The sequence below is a fragment of the Typopeltis vanoorti genome, chromosome 11 (assembly GCF_054136105.1).
Source record: "Typopeltis vanoorti isolate ZY-2024b chromosome 11, IOZ_Tvanoo_1.0, whole genome shotgun sequence".
NCBI classification, from domain to species: domain Eukaryota; kingdom Metazoa; phylum Arthropoda; class Arachnida; order Uropygi; family Thelyphonidae; genus Typopeltis; species Typopeltis vanoorti.
This window is the reverse complement of record NC_143559.1, coordinates 109,552,703-109,572,686: the sequence shown is the minus strand read 5'-3', so window position 1 is coordinate 109,572,686 and position 19,984 is coordinate 109,552,703. Positions and strand designations below refer to the sequence as shown.

Genomic DNA, 19,984 nt, shown 5'->3' with positions numbered 1-19,984 from the left:
TACCATTTAATATGTTTGGTAGTCTTTCTGGATCTATTCTTGAAACATGTCCAAACTAGCATAGTTGGCTCTTTTTTAGTGCTGTAATTATTGTTTCTTTAAAGTTAAGTTCTTCTCTGACTTTTTCATTTGTTTTTCTTTCTGTCCAGTTTGTTCTATTGATTTTTCTTAGACATTTCATTTCAAAAGCATTGAGTTTATAAGTTTCGTTTTTTCTTAAGATCTAGCATTCTTAGCCATAGAGTACTGTGGGAATTATCATTGTTTTATATATCTTTAATTTGAGTTCTTTGCATTTAATCTTTTATTGTTCCATATTTTTGTAGTCTACCCATGTTATCCATCCATTATTGATTCTGTGTGTGATGGTTTCGAAATAGTCTAGATCTTCAGTGATCATTGATCCGAGGTAATTGAACTGCTTTACTTGTTCTATATTATTGTTTCCTATTTTCATTTGGGTTTCTTCCCTTTTTCTTCCTATTACCATTAGTTTTGTGTTTACTAAAATTGATTTTTATATCATATTTGTTACTTGTTTGATGCAGCTTGGTCAAGATATTTTCTAATTTTTCTTGGCCATCTGTAGTGATAACTATGTCATCAGCATACTTTCAATGTGTTATATTTCTTCCATTTACAGTTATGCCTTCACACATCTGTAGTACTTCGTCTACTACTACTTTTAGGTACAGGTTGAATAAATATGGTGACAATGGACTGCCTTGCATAACTCCCTTTTTAATTGCTATTTGATCTGTTTCTATGTTTTTGCAATTCACTATTGCTTGTGTTTCTGAATAGTAATTCTTGATACAATTTAATAGGTATTTGTCGAACCCTCTGTTTTCTAGAATTTTAATGAGTTTGCTTCTGTTTATTGAGTCAGAAGCTTGTTTGAAGTCGATAAAACAGCAATTTAGTTTTTTATTTTTGTCTCTCATAAGATCTGCTAATCTGTTTAATGTGAAAATTGCATCTATTGTGCTTCTGCTATTTCTAAATCCCATTTGCTCTTCTTCCATCTTTTCTTCGTATGAATGTTTAATTCTGTTTTGAAGAATCCTGATGAATATTTTATAGCAATGACTTAGAAGGGTGATAGGTCTATAGTTAATGCAAGATCTTACATCTCCTTTTTTGTGGATGGGAATGATCTGGCCTGTTCTCCATTCTGCTGGTAAATTTCCTTGCTTTAGTATTTTGTTGAACAGTTCTCTTAGGTAATTTATAATGCTTTCTTCCCCTTTTTCTAGAAGTTCTTTTTGAATGTTGTTTGTTCCTGGTGCTTTATTATTTTTCATTGTTTGATTGCTCTATGTATTTCTTCATTCAGTATGTCTTTTGTGTCAGAAGTTTCTTGGCATCTAGATCAGTCTTTTCTTCATCTGCAAATGTTTCTTTAAAATGATTAGTCCATATTTATTTTATTGTTTCACGGCTACTTGTGGTTCTATCTTTTTGCGATATTGAAACCGGTTTGGGTGAGTATGTTCTAGTTATTTCTTTAACTATTTCATGAATGGTCTTGGAGTCATGTTTTTTGTATGCTTCTTCACATATTCCTGCTTTTTCTTCTAAATATGTGATTTTTGCTAATCTGCATTTTTCATCTATTTCTTTTTTCAAATTTTTGTGTAATATTCTATTTTCTTCATTATCTTCTTTTGACAGGTTAGTTTTGGATATTCTTTTTTTCTCCCATAAGTCCAATATCTCTGGTGTAAGCCAATCTTTATTTACTCTTGTCCAGTAGCCCAGATGTTTTGTTGCTGCTTCTTTAATAATTTCTTTACCTTTTTTTTCCAAGACTCCGAGACTGTATCTAAAGCAAGATTATTTACTTTTTCTTTTAATGTTCTCTGATAGTTAGATCTTGTCAAGCTATCATTCAGTTTTGAGATGTCTATCTTCTTTTGTTTTTGGTGGTTTATTCTCTTTCTTTTGAAACTGATTTTTAGTTTAGCTGATAGTAGTTCATGGTCTGTATCCATGTCAATCTTTTTTAATGTTTTGACATTTTGGAAGGAATGTTTCCATTTCTTACATTTCTTATTAATGATTATATGGTTTATACAGTTTTTAATTTCATTGTTTGGTGATGTCCAGGTGTATTTGTGTTGTGGCCTGAAGTGTTTTTTATTGGAAGAAATTTTGGTATTACTTTGGGAAGTCTATTGGTATATTTTTATTATTTTTTTAATAATAAAAATATACCAAGTTTTTTGTTATTTTTTTATGTGAGATTATTTTACATTTGCAGTAGTGTTAATATTTGTATGGCTGTCTTTTATGGTTGGAGTTGATGCAGGAAACTTAGAGCAGAAGCATGCAGCTGAGGTGAAGAACTTGTGGACATAATTCCCGTACAGCAAATATCCAGACCCCAGTTGAAGTGTGGCCTTGGATGGTATCCCCCTGCATGCTACTATACTTGGCATAATCTGGCAGAGTATGCAACAGCAGGGCTATTCGTCAGATCAGAAAGTCTCCAAGAACATGTTATTGGGTTAACTCCTGTGCACTATCTAGCAGCCAACCTGTAGAAAACTCCTTTACTGCTGTGTCCTGAAATGGAGGAGATACTGACTTCCTAGCTTAATAATAACAGTGTATTGAGCACTCACACTGCCTGTGGGAAGAAAAGGGAGGGAGGAAGAGAAACCAGATATCTTACTCTGGAGATGAAACATGGCAATAGCTACATCATCACCTCCAAAATCCAGGACAGATATTTCACCAGATAATGAAAAACATTAACTACCTAGAGTTCTAATTAGTATTTCCTCCAGCTAAGGAAGATATGCTTTTAAAATGGCAGTGCTCACCTTGGCAACATTCCGTTTATGGAAACAGGCCATACCATGAGAAAGTGAGGTTCACTTTGCTGGGAAGGGGCTATATATCACACAATTCATAGTCCATAATGGTGTAGTGGATGTTTTTGTATTTGGCATTTCACTAAAGTCTGTTAAAATAACTTGAATTTGTTTGTTATAAATGCTGAAAAGATATTGAAAAGTTAATAATAATAAGTGAATAATAGAGCAATGATATTTATTTTTATTAGTATTTCATACGAGTATATGAAATACCATTAGAACATGTGTGTGTTCTATTTTTAAAATTGCTCTTTTTATATTTTTCTTTGATATGTAGCATTAGACCTTCTGGACAAGATGCTAACTTTCAATCCCCATAAAAGAATAACTGTGGAAGAGGCATTGGCTCATCCTTACTTAGAACAGTATTATGATCCTGCTGATGAGGTATATATGTTTTAGATATTCTCACATACAAAAATTAGTACACATGCATGATGATGTAATTATTATTTTTTATTTCATTTATTTTTTTTAAGTGACAATCCCATATACAAAATATTCTTGTAAGCTGTGTAGCATATTAGTGCTATGAGTGGACTAAGAATTAAGTAATCAGGTAGTCCTGCTTGAGAGAGTACACATGGAATTTTTTCAAGCCACTTCAATTCTCTAAGTAAGATTAGCAATAGTTTACCACTAGATGGTAAAAATCACCTAAACGACATACACAAACATTTAGTCATATTTTAACCTAAACTCTGTAGGTTGGAGAATCAAGCCTATCCTCTTGGCTAATTCTCTCTTCCGATTTTTCTGTTAATGCAGGTGTCGCTCAGGGATCTTTCATCTTGCCCACCCTCTTCCAGATTTATGTAAATGACCTTCTCTCATTGACTACATGCTCTACTCATAGTTTTGCTGATATAGAGTAAGTAACTTTTCTCTTCTGATCAGTTACTTACTCTATATAAATCCCAAATCCAGTCAACCCTTGGAATGCTGCTCTCATGTTTGAGGTGGTTCACCTAAGACCTCCATAAAAATTCTTGATGCTGTTCAAGCCGATTAATGATGCATCTCTTATCGACTCTCTTCAGCCACTTTCTCATGAACGATCAGTTTTCACATTGTGTCTGTTCTACAGATATTTCTATGGCTGCTGTTCAGGAGTTCAACATCCATTTATAGTCAGACAGCATACTCACAGAACCTGCATCTCCCATCCATCTTTTATTCCATTCACCTAAATTCTGCAGAGCAGTTTCCTCCATGAAGCATTTCCAAAGGATCACAACCTCCAGCTCTTTTAGAAGAATATCAACAGATTGCTCTGCTCCTGACCACATACACAGCACATATTTGCTATGTGTTGTGCTGTTTTTTGTGTGTGGGATTAATATAAAGAAATGTGTGTGTGTGTTTGTGTATATATATATATATATATATATATATATATATATATATATTCTAGTACTGTTCAGCTTCCATATCATAAAAATAGTTAGTTTTTTTTTTCTGTAGATTATAGTATCTTGCTAACACGTTTAATAAGATAACTTAACGGTAAATTCTAGGATTCACTAAATTTGGGTATGTAGCTTCTTATTAAAATGTAAAGCACTAAGAGTTAATTAAGAAATCTTCTTTGCAAGAATTCATATTTGGTAATTATTTTCCTAAATAGTAAATGCTGGACCAGCAAGAGCACAATATGATTTCACATTATGTTTTTCGTAACCTACAAAGTGTTTGAGCACTTGCTTTAAAGCCTGCAGTCCTAATTGTTAGAAATATACATTTTTTTCTGAATTTCTGATAATTTGCATAAAAATGTATTTTTTAGTAATTGAAAAGTGTGACTTAACAATAGCACTTAAAGATTTTCAGTTATTTGTTTTAAATTTTGAATTTCCCTGATATTAGAAGAAATAAGAAATTTCATCAAAAATAGAAAAACACATTTTCAAGCATCAAAATTATGATATAACAAAACTATCACTAAAGGTTTGTAATACATTCCTCTAATTCCTTGAAGTGCCCCTGTAGCGCAATTGGAAGAACGACGGTACAACGCGTCCTTCGATTGGAAAAGGCCTGAGTTCGATTCCCATCATGACGGGAGGAATCTTTATATGGACTTTTTCAATTGAAGGTGAGTTAGCCGATCTCATACAGAGGTAGCAGGGTTTTTTCTCCTAGAAACTCGGGTTTTTCATCCCACATACAGACAAATCAGCCCTTCAGAACACATGCAATTTATAAACAAAAAATACTTGTGGTGGTGGTGGTGGGCGGTAGATGGTGCTGATGTAGTTGATTGGTAGTAGAGGTTCGGTAGTGGTGGAGACGGAGAGTTGTACAGTAGGTGTCCTCCCGCAATGACTCTTTGGACTCCTTGGAGGTGTCACAAATAATAATAATAATGTGAGAAAAATTTTCCTCAGAAATTCTCCATAACACTAATTCACTGACATTTATATTTAGGCAAATGTAGCCAATTTTTTCATGAACAGTATGGACTGAATACAAAAACAACATCCACATTGTTTTTCAGAAAAAGTTTTGCAACATTGTGATTTACATTCAGTAAGTTCAAAATCAGGCCATTCAGTTGTGTATGTATGATTACATATGTGAACTGTATATGCTGTTGTCAATGCCCGTTGAGTTAGTTTTATTGATATTGACATATGAACATAGCTATCTCTCCCTTCCAGTAAGATTGTACCACCATAAAAAGCAAGAACATCTCGTTTAACAACTGTATTGATTGGGAGGTAATCTTCCCTTTCTTTTTGTGCAAAACACTGCTTGACTTTTTGCTGTAAATAGCTTGAATTAGTTTAATTATGCTGTCTGATGAATCCACACTCCTGCTTGTCCCAATTCTCATTTTATTATGAAAGGTATTGATATGGATCCCCCCTTTTACTGCTATAAGGCTTTCTACTAGATTTTGGTATGGTGACACGGTTTTTTCCCTGTGTTCTTCCTGAAGGTTATTAGGAAGGTTAGTCACCATCAGACAATTCAACCTTCCTCACATTTTGCATTCAAATTTATCCCACATGTCTTCAATGGGGTTGAGATTAGGATTATGTTATTTTTTCAACATCCATCTCATCAAGTGATTCCTGCACAGACCTCACTTTGTGAATGGGGGCATTGTCATGTTAATACAACAAAGGGCCTTCACTAAACTGCTGTCATAAAATTGGAAGCACAGCATTGTCTAGAATGTCATTATAGGCTGCAGCATTAAAATTCCTCATTGCTGAAATTAGGGGTCCTAGCACGAACTGATAAACAGTTCCAGACCATGATGCTTCCCCCACTAAATTTTACATTCAGACTGGTAGAATTCTTCCAGTATCCACCAAACTCGGACTCATCTGTCAGACTGCCAGGTGGTAAAATGTGATTCATCAATCCAGAGCACTTGTTTTCACTGCTCAAAAGTCTGATAGCAGCAGGCTTTACACCACTGTACCTAACTCTTGGTATTGTCCTAGCTGATATTAAGTTTGTGTGCAGCTGCATGGTTAGTGAAACTCATTCTTCAGCTCCAGATGAATAGCTCTGGTACTGACATTGCTTGTCTAGGCATTTTGGAACTTCGTAGTGAGTGTTTCAGCTGAGGACAGTCAATTTTTTTTTCGCACCACAAATTTTGGCACTTAGGATGATTTTATGTGGCCTACTTGGTCAAGATTGTGTTGTTTTTGTTCCTAGGCATATAGACTTCATAATAACATCACTTACAGTTGATCAGGACAGAAATTTCCTGAACTGTGTTGGTATCTTATGAAGTGCCACGTCAAAGATCACCAAGCCCTTCAGTATGGCCAATTTTACTGTTAATGTTTGTCCATGAAGCTTGTAAGACTGTGTGCTCTTTTTTATATCTGCGTGAACCATGGTTGTGATGCCATCATCATCAAATTCCTGATATATACACTCAAGGGATGTACAGAATATGATAGTACTATATGAAAAATTTACATCATTATTAACTTCCTATCTACAATTTTCCTCCAAATCATTCTGTTACCTACAACATTATCAAATCTTATATTTCTATCTTTTAAAGCACTTTTTACTGTATCAATCCACCTATATCTTGGTCTTCCTCTGGGTCTTTTTCCTGCCAACCTGGCAGAAAACACATGTTTTGCTAATCTTTCCTCTCCCATTCTGTTAAAGTGACCATACCACTTGAGATTAGCTCTGCTAACCTGGATGCTGACAATGGCAAATTCTTTCCTAATATCATCGTTTTTAATATGACATTGCCATTGATGGCATCTGATGCCCCTAATCTTTCTCAGGACTCTCATATCTGTAGTCTTTGGTCAAGTGTTTTACTTCTGACCCAGCTTAAGTAAAGTTGGGTCAAAGCTTTACTTAAAGCTGTAAGATCCATAACTGTAAGATCCATAAGATAAAACTTGCTTGAATACTGTCTTGTATACAGCTAATTTAGTCTTTTGGCTAATTTCTCTCTATTATATATTTCTCTCTATTATATTTATATTCCATATAAATTTATTCAGTTGACTGCCTATCATACCAGCTTTGTTGATTCTGTTGTTAGTTTCATATTTAATTTACCATCTTCACTAAAAATCGTGCCTAAGTAGCTGAAATGTTTCACTTGTTCTATAATGCAGTTGATATTTTCAGTACTTATGCTTATTTTTATTGTCTCTGTCTTTTTAATGCTGACCTTCATACCATATCTATTACAATAGTTATTCAATTTAGTCAGGAAATCTTGCAGACTTCTAGCGAATTTATTTAGAAGCAACGTCGTCCACATAAAGCAAAGAGCTGAGATTAACATCTCCAATTTTGATATCAGGTTTAATACTACTTTCCTTCATAATGTGATCCATGTAGATAATGAATAACAGAGGGGATAATGTACATCCTTGTTCTGACAGCAGATTTAACATTAAACCATCTTCCTATACTTCCTTCAATTCTAACTGCTGACTTACAACTCAAATAAAGACTAAGTATTGCTTGATATAATGCTCCACTGACACCACATGACTGTAGCGTTTTGAATAGCTCGTCTCTTGGCACCTAGTTTTACACAGTGTTTAGCATTCTTGCATTTGTCTCTGTATTCTCTAAGAGCACAAGCTGACTTATTTGCCAGGAACCTTTGATATGCTTTCTTCTTTTCCTTCACTACCTCTTTAACTTCCTGTATCCACCAGGGAGTTGTGATTTTTTTATCCTTGCAGACAACCTCACCACATGCCTCTCTGGCTGAATCAGTCAGTGTTTTCTTCAGGGCTTGCCACTGAATCTCCAAGGTTTGGTTCCTGTTCTCAAACTCTTTCATTTTTCTTCAATAATCTTTGTGTATTTTAGTCTACAGTTCACATCTGAGAGCTGCTCAACTTTTATTTGCTTTAAAACTTTCTTACATGTTATTCTTTTCAACATGAAATTCAATTTTATCCTGCTCAGGATTAAATGGTGATCAATTCCAAATCCTCTGTACACTGGTATCCTGCACCAGGGAGAAAACATCATTATCAACAATAAGACTTTTCAGTCAATGAGACTTTTCTTATTCCTTGCCTCTTCTCTCCATGTGAATTTGTGCACATTTTTATGTTGGAACATGGTGTTAGTTCATGTCCATGTCCTGAGCAGAAAGGAGGGGGGGGGTGCTTAAGGGTCAAAGTTATATAACTAAGAGGAGACCTTCGCATAGCTTTTAAAGGAATGCGGAGAACCTATCAGGGCTTCTGACCTAATGTCCAATCCTCACCTTCTCGTGGAGCACCCTGTTAGGTAACTGCCTGGATACTGAGCGAATGAGGATGCGCTGGCAGTTTGGGATTTAGTTGACCAAATTGTATTCTTTATTGCATTAAACCAAAATAAAAAATGATGGTATAACATGGCAGAATTTCATGCCGGCTGGGGCATTGCCGGTTAAACAAGGCCCACGTTGTTTTTGTTAGGGAACCAGGGCGAACAGCGAAAAGTCAGCTACTGGAACAAATCTGAAAACACACCCAACTCAACATCACCAAAGTTAAAGATCGGTACTATGAACATAAGAAGCCTGAATGGCAAAGAAATGGAGCTAGCTGAGGAATTAGATAAGTACCAGATCGACATAATAGGGGTGACTGAAACAAAAAAAGACAAAAACTGGTGAGATCTTTCTGAGCAATAAATACAAAATGTTATATTCAGTCATTGACAATCAAGGAAAAGGAGTAGCCATAGTATTCAACACTCAATATGAGGCTAATCTTCTTGAATGGCAGGCAGTCTCAAGTAGAGCGATGTGGGCAAATATGAGAATGGGGAACTGGACAATGAGACTTATTTGTGCCTATGGTCCCACAGAAGGTTCTACTAAGGTAGAAGTGGAGGAATTTTTTGAGATTTCAGAGAAAGCAACTGACACAATGAAAAAGGAAAAGTTGGATCTTGTTATGAATCTAAATAGCAGAGTAGGAAATGATTGTCAGATGTACAAAAATATTTTGGGAAAATTTGGAGAAAAGAGCAAAGCTAATCTTCTTCTTCTTCTTCTGTAGCTTTTCCCACTTAAGTAGGGTCGCTGTTTGTGGTGAGTCTTCTCCACAACTTCCTGTCTTGGGCTGTAACCACATCCAAGTTCTTCATCCTCAAGTCCTCCTCCACCATCTCCCTCCATCTCTTCTTTGGCCATCCGTGCTTCCTCTTCCCCTGCACATCCATCTGCATGACCTTTCTTCCCACATACTCTACCTCCCTCATCTCATGACCAGACCATATCAACCTTGCCTCCTGTATCTTTGCTCGTAAGTTCGTAACTTTCCCTGTTCGCCTTACGTAGTCATTTCTCAGATGATCCTTTCTTGTTACATTGCACATCCTAAGCATTCACCACCTAAGCATTCTCATCTCCACTACCTCCATCCTGCTGATGTTATTTTTCCTCAGGGCCACAGTTTCCAAAGCATATGTCATAGTTGGTCTCACTATTGTCCTATAGATTTTGCCTTTTAGATTGATTGGCACCCTCTTATCGCATAGCACTCCAGCCATCTCTCTCCAGTTCCTCCATCCTGCTTGTATCCTGCATCCCACTTCCTTCTCAGCCTCACCATCCTCTTTCATTGTTGAACCTAAGTATCTAAAGTCACTGACCTTCCTGATGACATTTCCTTCCAGCTCCAGATCTGTCTCCTAGCTGCCATCCACTTTGTAACACATATACTCGGTCTTACTTCTGCTCAGTCTCATACCTCTCTCTCTTCTAGTACTTTCCTCCAACTTTCCAGTTTGGCTGCCACTTCTTCTCTTGATTCTGCACACAGCATGATGTCATCTGCATACAACATAGTCCAAGGCGCATCTTCTCTCACTTCCTCCGTCACCACATCCATTACAATAATAAACAAGAACGGACTTAATGCAGACCCCTGATGCAAGCCAACTGTCACTGGAAAACTTTCTGTCACTCCCAGGCAGGTTCGAACACTTGTCTTCACATTTCTGTACATCTCCTGCATCAACTTGACATATTTCTCTGGTACCTTCATCTCCCTCAGACACCTTTAGACTTTGTGCCTTGGCACTCTATCATATGCTTTCTCCAGATCAATAAATACCAGATATAGCTCCAGTTGCTTCTCTCGAAACTTTTCCATCATCTGTCGTAACCCAAAGATAGCATCTGTGGCTGATCGATCAAGCATGAAGCCAAATTGCTTCTTTGCAATCTCCATCTCCTTCCTCAGTCTTTCATCAAGAACCCTTTCTAGGATTTTCATTGTGTGGGACATCAGCTTTATTCCTCTGTAATTCTTACAGTCTTGTGCATCCTGTTTATCCTTGTAAACATGGGGACAAGAGTACTTTTCCTCCATTCCTCAGGTATATTTTCCTGTTGGCAAACTTTCTTGAACAGGTCCCACAGCAGGTCAATTCTTTCTTCCCCCAGAGCCTTCCATGTCTCCACTGGAATCCTGTCTTTGCCCACCAATTTTCTATTCTTCATCCTCTTCATGTCTTCCTTCATTTCCACTCTACTGATGTTCTGCACCATCCCCTCAGAAGGCTGCCTGTCTTCTCTGTGAGGCCTCGCATTTTTCTCATTCAAAAGTCCCTCAAAGTATATTCTCCATTTGTTTCTTATGTTCACATCCCTCAATAATATTTTTCCTTCAGTGTCTTTGATCTGCCTCACATGTATGATGTCCTTTGAAGCCTAATTTCTATATTTTGCCAATTGATAAATCTTTCTCTGTCCTTCCTTTGTTTCTAATTTATCATAAAGTTCTTGATATGCCATGAGCTTCGCCTGTGCAACAACTCTCTTGGCTTCTCGCTTTTTCTCTCTGTATTCCTCTCTGTCCTCTTCCACTCTTGACTTGTCTCACTTCTGCTTTGCCTTCCTCTTAGCCGTCACCGCTAAGATATACATCATTATTCCACCACCAACCCTCATTCTGCTCTGTAATCTTTCCAGATGTTTCACCAAGCACCTCAATTGCACAGCTTAGAATTACTTTTGAATTATGTCTCCACCAGTCTTGTACACTTTCTAGTCCATCTGAAATCCTCTCTAACACCGTCTCCCTAAAACGGTTCCTCACACTCTCTTCTTTTATGCAAAACCACTTAATTTTCTTCCTCTCATGGCTTGCAAAGGTTCTTATCTTTGACTTTATTTTAAAGTCTGCGCAGAGCAGCCGGTGTTGCTGCGCCACTCGATCTGTTGGGATTACTTTACAATTTGTTACTGCCTTAAGATGTTTTCTTCTAGTCAAAATGTAGTCAATCTGTGAACTATTGTTGCCACTTCTAAATGTTATCAAATGCTCTTCCCTCTTGCAGAAAAAGGAGTTCACAATTGCCAGATAATTGCTACTTAATTTTCTTCCTCTCATGGCTTCCAAAGGTTCTTATCTTTGACTTTATTTTAAAGTCTGTGCAGAGCAGCCGGTGTTGCTGTGCCACTTGATCTGTTGGAATTACTTCACAATTTGTTACTGCCTTAAGATGTTTTCTTCTAGTCAAAATGTAGTCAATCTGTGAACTATTGTAGCCACTTTTAAATGTTATCAAATGCTCTTCCCTCTTACAGAAGAAGGAGTTCACAATTGCCAGATCAAATACTACTGCAAAGTGCAAAATCCTCTCTCCTTCCTGGTTCATCATTTCCACTCCATGGCCACCATGCACCCTTTCACAGTCACTATTCTGTCTCCCTATATGTGTCCGTTCAAGTCTCCTCCAACAATCACCATCTCATTTTCTTCCAGTTCCCTCATTTCTTCATCTAGCATGTTCCAGAATTCATCTTTCTCTTCTGCTGTACAGCCTTCTTGTGGGTCGTATACACATAAGAGCAAAGCTAATAATAATGGCAAAAATCTGGTTGTGATGTATATAGCCATATCCAGTTGTGAGCTATGGAAATTTTAACAAAGGGCTCGCATCGTTTAGCAGGAAAAAAACCGTATTTCACACAAACATTTTATTAATACAGCTTGTGTACAAATGCCAATCAAAATGTATGAGGGGATAATGATCCCTGTAAAGGCTATCATTTTTAAACAAATATTTCATGATCTAAACATGAAATATTTGCACACAGTCATCTGTGTTAATTTATCTTACATAAGAAAAACATTTTTTAACTATCAAAATATAATAAAAACTTTTCAGACCATCCTTGTAGTTTTGATGAATTACTCTTGCTCCATGTATTTCCAGTTGATTATTTTACTAGTGAGTGCAGAAAAGCATACACTCATGTTTCATTATTTATTACAGTAGAGTATTGTGTATAGCACTTTTATGTTATAATTTGTAAAATGTATTATTTCACTATAAACAAAGAGTAAAATTGTAGTCTCCATAGCTTAGTCAGTATAGCCAAAGCCCTTTGGTCGGAAAGACCTAGGTTCGATTCCCATCAGTGACGTTGAGGAACCTTTATCTGGTCTTCGATAAAGGTGAGTTAGCAAGTCTCATACGGAGGTAGGGGGGTTTATCAACCGGAAACTCTGGTTTTTCGTTCCCCCTGGAACAAACAAACTGGCCCATGAACATGTGCAACTACAGACATAGGACACAATGGGAGGAATAGGGCTAACCATCTTATCCTCAATAGTAGTGGTTAAATTAGAAAAATCCTCGAAAACTGCGAGGTAAAAGAGGAGGGAAGGAATAATAAGAAGAAACAAAGAGTAAAATTAGTTAAAAATTATAACAAAACAGGCATACACATTTTAGAATTAAGATGTGTTAATTATTTACATATCCTTGTGGTTCATGTGATGATTTTCAACTTATGATGGGATTGCCCCAAACAGAATCCGTGTTAGTTGAACAGACTGACTGTGATTTCGTGTACTAATCTCTGATTGTATATGCATTTGAGCGTAATACGGACGACAAACAAGAATATAATTTATTATATATAATATATTGAAGAAAATAATCTTTTTTCCTCTTCTTTTTTAACATTACTTTTTTAACATTATAGCCAGTTGCAGAAGAACCATTTAGATTTGAAATGGAACTTGATGATCTTCCTAAAGAGAAGCTGAAAGAACTTGTCTTTCAAGAGACAGTACTGTTTAAGGAACGTTTAGAAGAGCATTGCCAGCAATAACTGAAAGAAAATGGAAAGCCAGGTAAAGCAGGTACTCAAGTTTTGATAACTATACCTATATATTCCTCTGTTGTGTAAGAAAATTACATCATGATAGCAAGAGTTAGCATGGTTAACCAGTCTGCTTGTCTAGACATGTAGAGCATTAACCATAAATATTAATCTTTCACAGATGGACCACTTAAACCTGTTTTCATTATTAACTTAGATTATTTTTGATAAAGAATCTATTCCTGTTTTAGACTGATAGTTGTTAGTTATTTTTTTATGTCGTTATATTTGGTCTTTGTCATTATATTTTAAAGTCAATAAAATTTTCATCTGAATCATCTCTTTCAATTTTAATATCAGTGAATTTAATAATAGTGAATTTATTTAAGAATTCTGTAGCAACATTTATCATTTGAACACTACTACAGAATTAAAATTAATAACTTAACATGTGTATAACCAACAGTAATAAACTTTAATGAATTAAAGGTACAAATATTTCATACTGAAAGTAACAGTACATCAAGGAATACAAAGTACAGAACAGTCGGTGGATTACCAATTAAAATTGTTGCCACATATCAGAAAATTACTATTAATAAAATATTATTAAATAATTCTTAAAAACTATTTCATTGATGGTTACATAAGATAAGAATCTCCCAAACTTTTGGGAGGGAGAGAGAGAGAGACAGTAATTTTGATTCAAATTCGGCCGATGTAAAAGGGCAACTTTCTTTGAAAAGGCGTTCATATTTAAACTTGCATCTGTGGAGAAGACAAGCTTTATCCCACTAGATATTATGTTTAGTGTCAATACTATGTTGTGCTAGACCAGGCTTATGAGGTTTCATGTATTCGATATAATACTGATGTTCCTTCATTCTTTTTTCCACAGAACGACCTGTTTGTCCAAAGTATGCTAAATTACATTCACACAGTATCTGGTAAACACCTGCTAATGATAGAGGTGCCAGTTTGTCTTTTGTACATGGCAACGAGTGAGAAATTTATGTGGGAATAAGATGATACTTCTTCAAAATTCTGCCAATAGGTTCTGAGAATATAAGGGATTGGAACTCTGTGGTCTGTTGAAGAATCCTGAGGTGTTGGAACATAAGAGTCAATTATCTGCTGAATTTGATTAGGGTTGTAACCATTAGACTCTATTAACTTTCTTTATAGTGAAAAGTTCTTGTTATAAGTGTAAGGGAGGAGGAGCACACTTTATGTGCTCTATTAATTAAAGATTTGAAAACACTGATTTTTTGAGAGGTCTGATGTTGTTATGTACCATCTCTTTATATGGTTTGCATATTCTTTAACTATATTACCTTTATATCTTTTTCTAATCTTGTTAGTTATATATACCCTACTCACTCATACAAATTTCCCTTTCTTTAAACAAGCTAAATTTAGGCCGTTCTTAATCAATTAATTAATGATTAGGGCTTTGTCCAAGTATGGGACGCTGCTCTTAAACGTATCCTCTGAGACAGTTCACCTGATACATATTGACAAATATATATTTTAACTGTGCCAGCCAATACTGAGGATAGACGAGGCTCTTATCCAAGGTGGCTCTCTCTCAGAGTGATACACAGTAATAAACTTACAGCAATAAATAAACTAATTCCTGTTCTCTTTATCTTAGCATGCAGTCGTGGCTCTAGATATCAAATTATACTCGTGGGTCCCTCCTGCTAGGTTCGATGGTAATTTTATGAGTGGCTATTTGAATTCATATAACAAGCTGGACACAGGCAAATGCTATGAAACATATTTATTAAACCAAGAAATTACACATGAGAAAACATAAATGCATGGTTAACTATATTGTGTTGCTAGCAAGACTTCAATCTCAATATTAACATTACAATACATGAACAAATTACTTGGACCACTTCTATGTATAACTTAACAAACTTCTAGCTTATGTAGCCTATCCTTTATCACTCATGTGGTCACTTGTTATATTTCTCAACATATCACAATCATCTCTTATACAAATCCCTTCTAGGGAAACATTTCTCTAACAGGGACAGGTCAATGCTAAATTAGGGATGGTTCCTAAAGTTCCATACAATAAATCCATTACACAAAGTATCCTAAAGATTTCGTACATAAATCTTCAACTGGAAAACAGAATATGACAATCTACATTACCGTTCATAGAATGACTTTCAGTTCTTTCCTCAGCCTTGTCTGGACATCAAGGCTCCTTTAAGGTCTACACTTCTCCGGGTCACACAAGATAGCTGCACAGCCAGATTCTCTGAATTGGAAAGGCTATGTGCTGCTCAGGACTTATTGTAAGGAACTTTAGGAACCATCCCTAATTTAGCATTGACCTGTCCCTGTTAGAGAAATGTTTCCCTAGAAGGGATTTGTATAAAAGATGATTGTGATATGTTGAGAAATATAACAAGTGACCACGTGAGTGATAAAGGATAGGCTACATAAACTAGAAGTTTGTTAAATTATACATAGAAGTGGTCCAAGTAATTTGTTCATGCATTGTAATGTTAATATTGAAATTGAGGACTTGCTAGCAACGCAGTATAGTTAACCATGCATTTATGTTTTCTCATGTATAATTTCTTGATTTAATAAATATGTTTCATAGCACTTGCCTGTGTCCAGCTTGTTATATGAATTCAAATAGTCATTCATAAAATTACCATCGAACCTAGCAGGAGGGACCCATGAGTATAATTTGATATCTAGAGCCACGACTGCATGCTAAGATAAAGAGAACAGGAATTAGTTTATTTATTGTTGGAAGTTTATTATTGTGTATCACTCTGAGAGAGCCACCTTGGATAAGAGCCTCGTCTATCCTCAGTATTGGCTGGTGCAGTAAAAATATAAATTTGTCAATATGTATCAGGTGAACTGTCTCAGAGGATATGTTTAAGAGCAGCGTTCCATACTTGGATAAAGCCCTAATCATAAATCAGATTACACGTGACTAAACTTAAGAACGGCCTAAATTTAGCTTGTTTAAAGAAAGGGAAATTTGTATGAGTAAGTAGGGTATATATAACTAACAAGGTTAGATAAAGATATAAAGGTAATATAGTTAAAGAATATGCAAACCATATAAAGAGTTAGTACATAACAAATGGCGCAGTCAGCCGGTAGGATGTGATTTGATTCCGAAAACAAAAGTTAGTAAATCGATCAATCACAGTGAGTTGGTCTTTGAATTCATATCAGGCAGTCAAGAGATTATAAGGAAAAATAGAATATTAGAATAATTCTGTAACATTTATTGTAAGCCAAGATACTAACATGTCTCTACCTACAAGTTCTAATATGGATAACGAAGAATTTTTTAGATCCATAAATCCACAGCAGGTATTCCCACAATTTTCTGGGGAAGACACTGATGATGTGGTTGCCTTCTTTGAATACATCGAAGAACTAAGAAAGATTGGCTGCTGGAGTGATTTCCAGCTACTCATATTGCTACACAGCAAATTAGTGGGGAAGGCCAAGACATACTTCTACGCATCCCCGACCCTGAAGGAAACACTTGACTACAATAGATTTAAAGAGATTTTACTCTCACAATTTTCCAAAGTTAAGAATGTGGGACCTAACCTATGGAAGCTCCAAAAGATGGCACAAGGAGATAGAGAATCTGACTTCCATGACAGAATACTGACTCTCTCAAATACCTTGAACGTCCCAGGTGAAGATAAACACCACTTGGATTGGGCTGTCTTCCAGCACTTTAGGATGGGTCTAAAAAGGGAGTTGAGAGAAACAGCTTTTGGAAGAGGGATATCCAACCTGAAGGAGTGCTATGCAGCAGTAAAAGAAAGAGAACTGCTCAGAGACATATGTCCCGCAGTTAATGTTGGATCCCTCAACGTGATTAAAGAAAAAAGAGATAGCAATAGAGACCCTAGTATCGTAAAGGAATGTCAGGAAAGGAAAGAGAGACCGAAGGCACAGAAGGAAAGTGAGGAAAACAGAGCAGAGTCAATTTGTCAGGTCACTGCTAACAATCCCAACCTGAGCGAAGTTTGCCAGTTGGTTAAACAAGAGGCGGAAAAACTACATCAACCTATGATGGAACGCCTCGATGCTGTGCTTGGGCAACTAATGACAAAATCTGCAAAATCCCAGGAAAATAGTATCACTAAGGATGAGAGAACAAATGAACTAATTCATAGAGAGGGAGAAAAGTTACAAAAGCCTGTACTAGACAAGATGGACTCTATAATGCAAAAATTAGCTGAGTTATCCACTCGAGAAACCACATATGCTCCTTTGTCCTTGGACGGAGAATATGACAGGGGTAATCAAAAAGAAATCCCTAGGTGCTACAAGTGTAACAAACTGGGGCATATTGCATGAAAATGCTATGTCAGACAAGGGAATCTGAAAGGAGACTACTAGAAAGGGTATAGATCTCACATCTGCACCAGAGACATAGGGAAAGGAAATCAGAAAGGTCAGGAACAATTCCCTGGAATCTATGTAGAAGGAAGAGTTTGCAATAGGAGATTTAGAGCTTTGGTGGATACCGGTTCCCAAGTCTCTTTCATCTCAGAGAGCCTCCTGAGGAAACTGGAACCACATGCACAGAACAAAGTAAATTATCTAAAGAGACCCATAAACCTAGTTGGAATATCCCCCGTAGTTGTTCACGTAAAAGAATCTGTAAGAATAAAAGCCAGATTACCTGAGTTTGGTACGTATGCTTGGAATCAATTCCTGGTATTACCACGAAATTCTCCCCCGCATCCAAGGTTGATCTAGGAGATGACTTCTTGAAGAAGTATAAATTTACATGTGATTATAATAAAAAGGAAATAAGCTTTCTAGGAAGAAAGAGAAATGTAGAAAAACTGAATAGGGAAGGGTCACAAACCACGAGCGAAGGAGGCGCTCCTATGAAGAGGCAATCCCAGAGAATAAGTAAGGGAAGACTTTCAGACAGAGACCCTAAACGTGTTACATGCAACACAACTATACCAGGCAAGGCCACCTGTTCGAAGGATCCTGACACTATTGATCAGATAGATGAAGTGACACTCACTGATAAAAAGGGCACTTGTGGATATGAGAATGAGAGAAGCATGGAGACTAGGGCAAATAACCTCAAGGATAAAGAATGCACCCCAACTAATTCTCTCAAGCGAAAAAGGGGTGTCAGGCATGAGAAAAAAGAGGGGCAACGCAATCATGACCACATGGATTGCAAGAATAAGGAAGTTAAGAAAGCTGTAGAGCATACCTTGCCTGAACATAATTTAGATGCTAGAAAAACAAAATGCAAGAAGATTAATCTTAGAGAACAGGAAGAAGAAGGCTGTAAAAGAATTTTACAGAAGAAAAATTTTTCTTAGATGGGAAGGACCTGTGTTGTGTCCTGAATAATCAAAAAAATAAGTAGGACAAAACATTCATTTATTCAGGAACAACTGACCTTGATTGTAGTTAGAGAATGTGGTGTTTTGACAATGAATGCCGTGTATATATGTATAAATAACACTAAGATAGAAGTGAAGAAATATTTAATATGAAAAACATGTGAGACTTACCTGTTTTACAGGAAGTCTAATAGAGAAATCTATCATCATCATCATCAATCATCATCAAATTCCTGCCATGTACCCTCAAGGGGTGTACAAGATATGATAGTACTACATGAAAACAATTACATCATTACTAACTTCCTATCTACAATTTTCCTCCAAATCAGTCTGTTACTTGTCAAGACTCCAACATTACCAGATCTCATATTTCTATCGCCTAAGGCAGTTTGTACCATATCAATCCACCTATATCTTGGTCTTCCTCTGGGTCATTTTGCTGCCAACCTGGCAGAGAACACTTGTTTTGCTAATCTTCGCCTATTCTGTTTAAGTGACCATACCACCTGAGATTAGCTCTGCTAATGTTCCTGGATACTCACAATGTCAAGTTCTTTCCTAATATCCTCGTTTTTAATATGATATTGCCATTGATGCCATCTGATCACACCTGTAATCTTTCTCAGGACTCTCATATCTGCGGTCTCTAGTCTTTGGTCAAGTGTTTTACTTCTGACCCAGCTTTCAGATCCATAAGTTAAAACTGGTTTGAACACTGTCTTGTATACAGCTAATTTAGTGTTCCAACTAATTTCTCTCTTATTCCATATGAATTTATTCAATTGACTGCCTACCATACCAGCTTTGTTGATTCTGTTGTCTATTTCCATATTTAATTTACCATCTTCACTAAAAATCGTGCCTGTGGAACAAGAAATGTTTTACTTGTTCCACAGGTTCTCCATTCATAACACAGTTGACATTTTCAATGATTCTGCCTATTTTCATTGTCTTTGTCTTTTTATTGCTTACCATATCTATTACAACAGTTATTCAATTTAGTCAGAGAATCTTGAAGACTTGTAGCGGATTTATTTAGAAGTATAACATCATCCACATAAGGCAAAGAGCTGACATTAACATCTCCAATTTTGATATCATGTTTAATACTTTCCTTCATAATGTGATCCATA

At 36.3% G+C, this 19,984-nt stretch overlaps 1 protein-coding gene across 2 annotated transcripts in view; it reads left to right on the top strand.

Moving 5' to 3' along the window:
- Positions 1–19,984, top strand: part of rl (Mitogen-activated protein kinase rl) — a 203,535-nt gene that overhangs the window by 156,514 nt on the left and 27,037 nt on the right. Inside the window, exons 9-10 of one of the 2 annotated variants that reach the window (XM_090400971.1) lie at positions 3,160–3,269; positions 13,342–13,492. In XM_090400971.1, coding sequence (XP_090257097.1) covers positions 3,160–3,269; positions 13,342–13,470 — 239 coding nt within the window. In that variant the 3' untranslated portion in view covers positions 13,471–13,492. Of the gene's footprint in view, positions 1–3,159; positions 3,270–13,341; positions 13,502–19,984 lie in introns of both variants that reach the window. The other variant, XM_090400970.1, reaches the window with a different exon arrangement.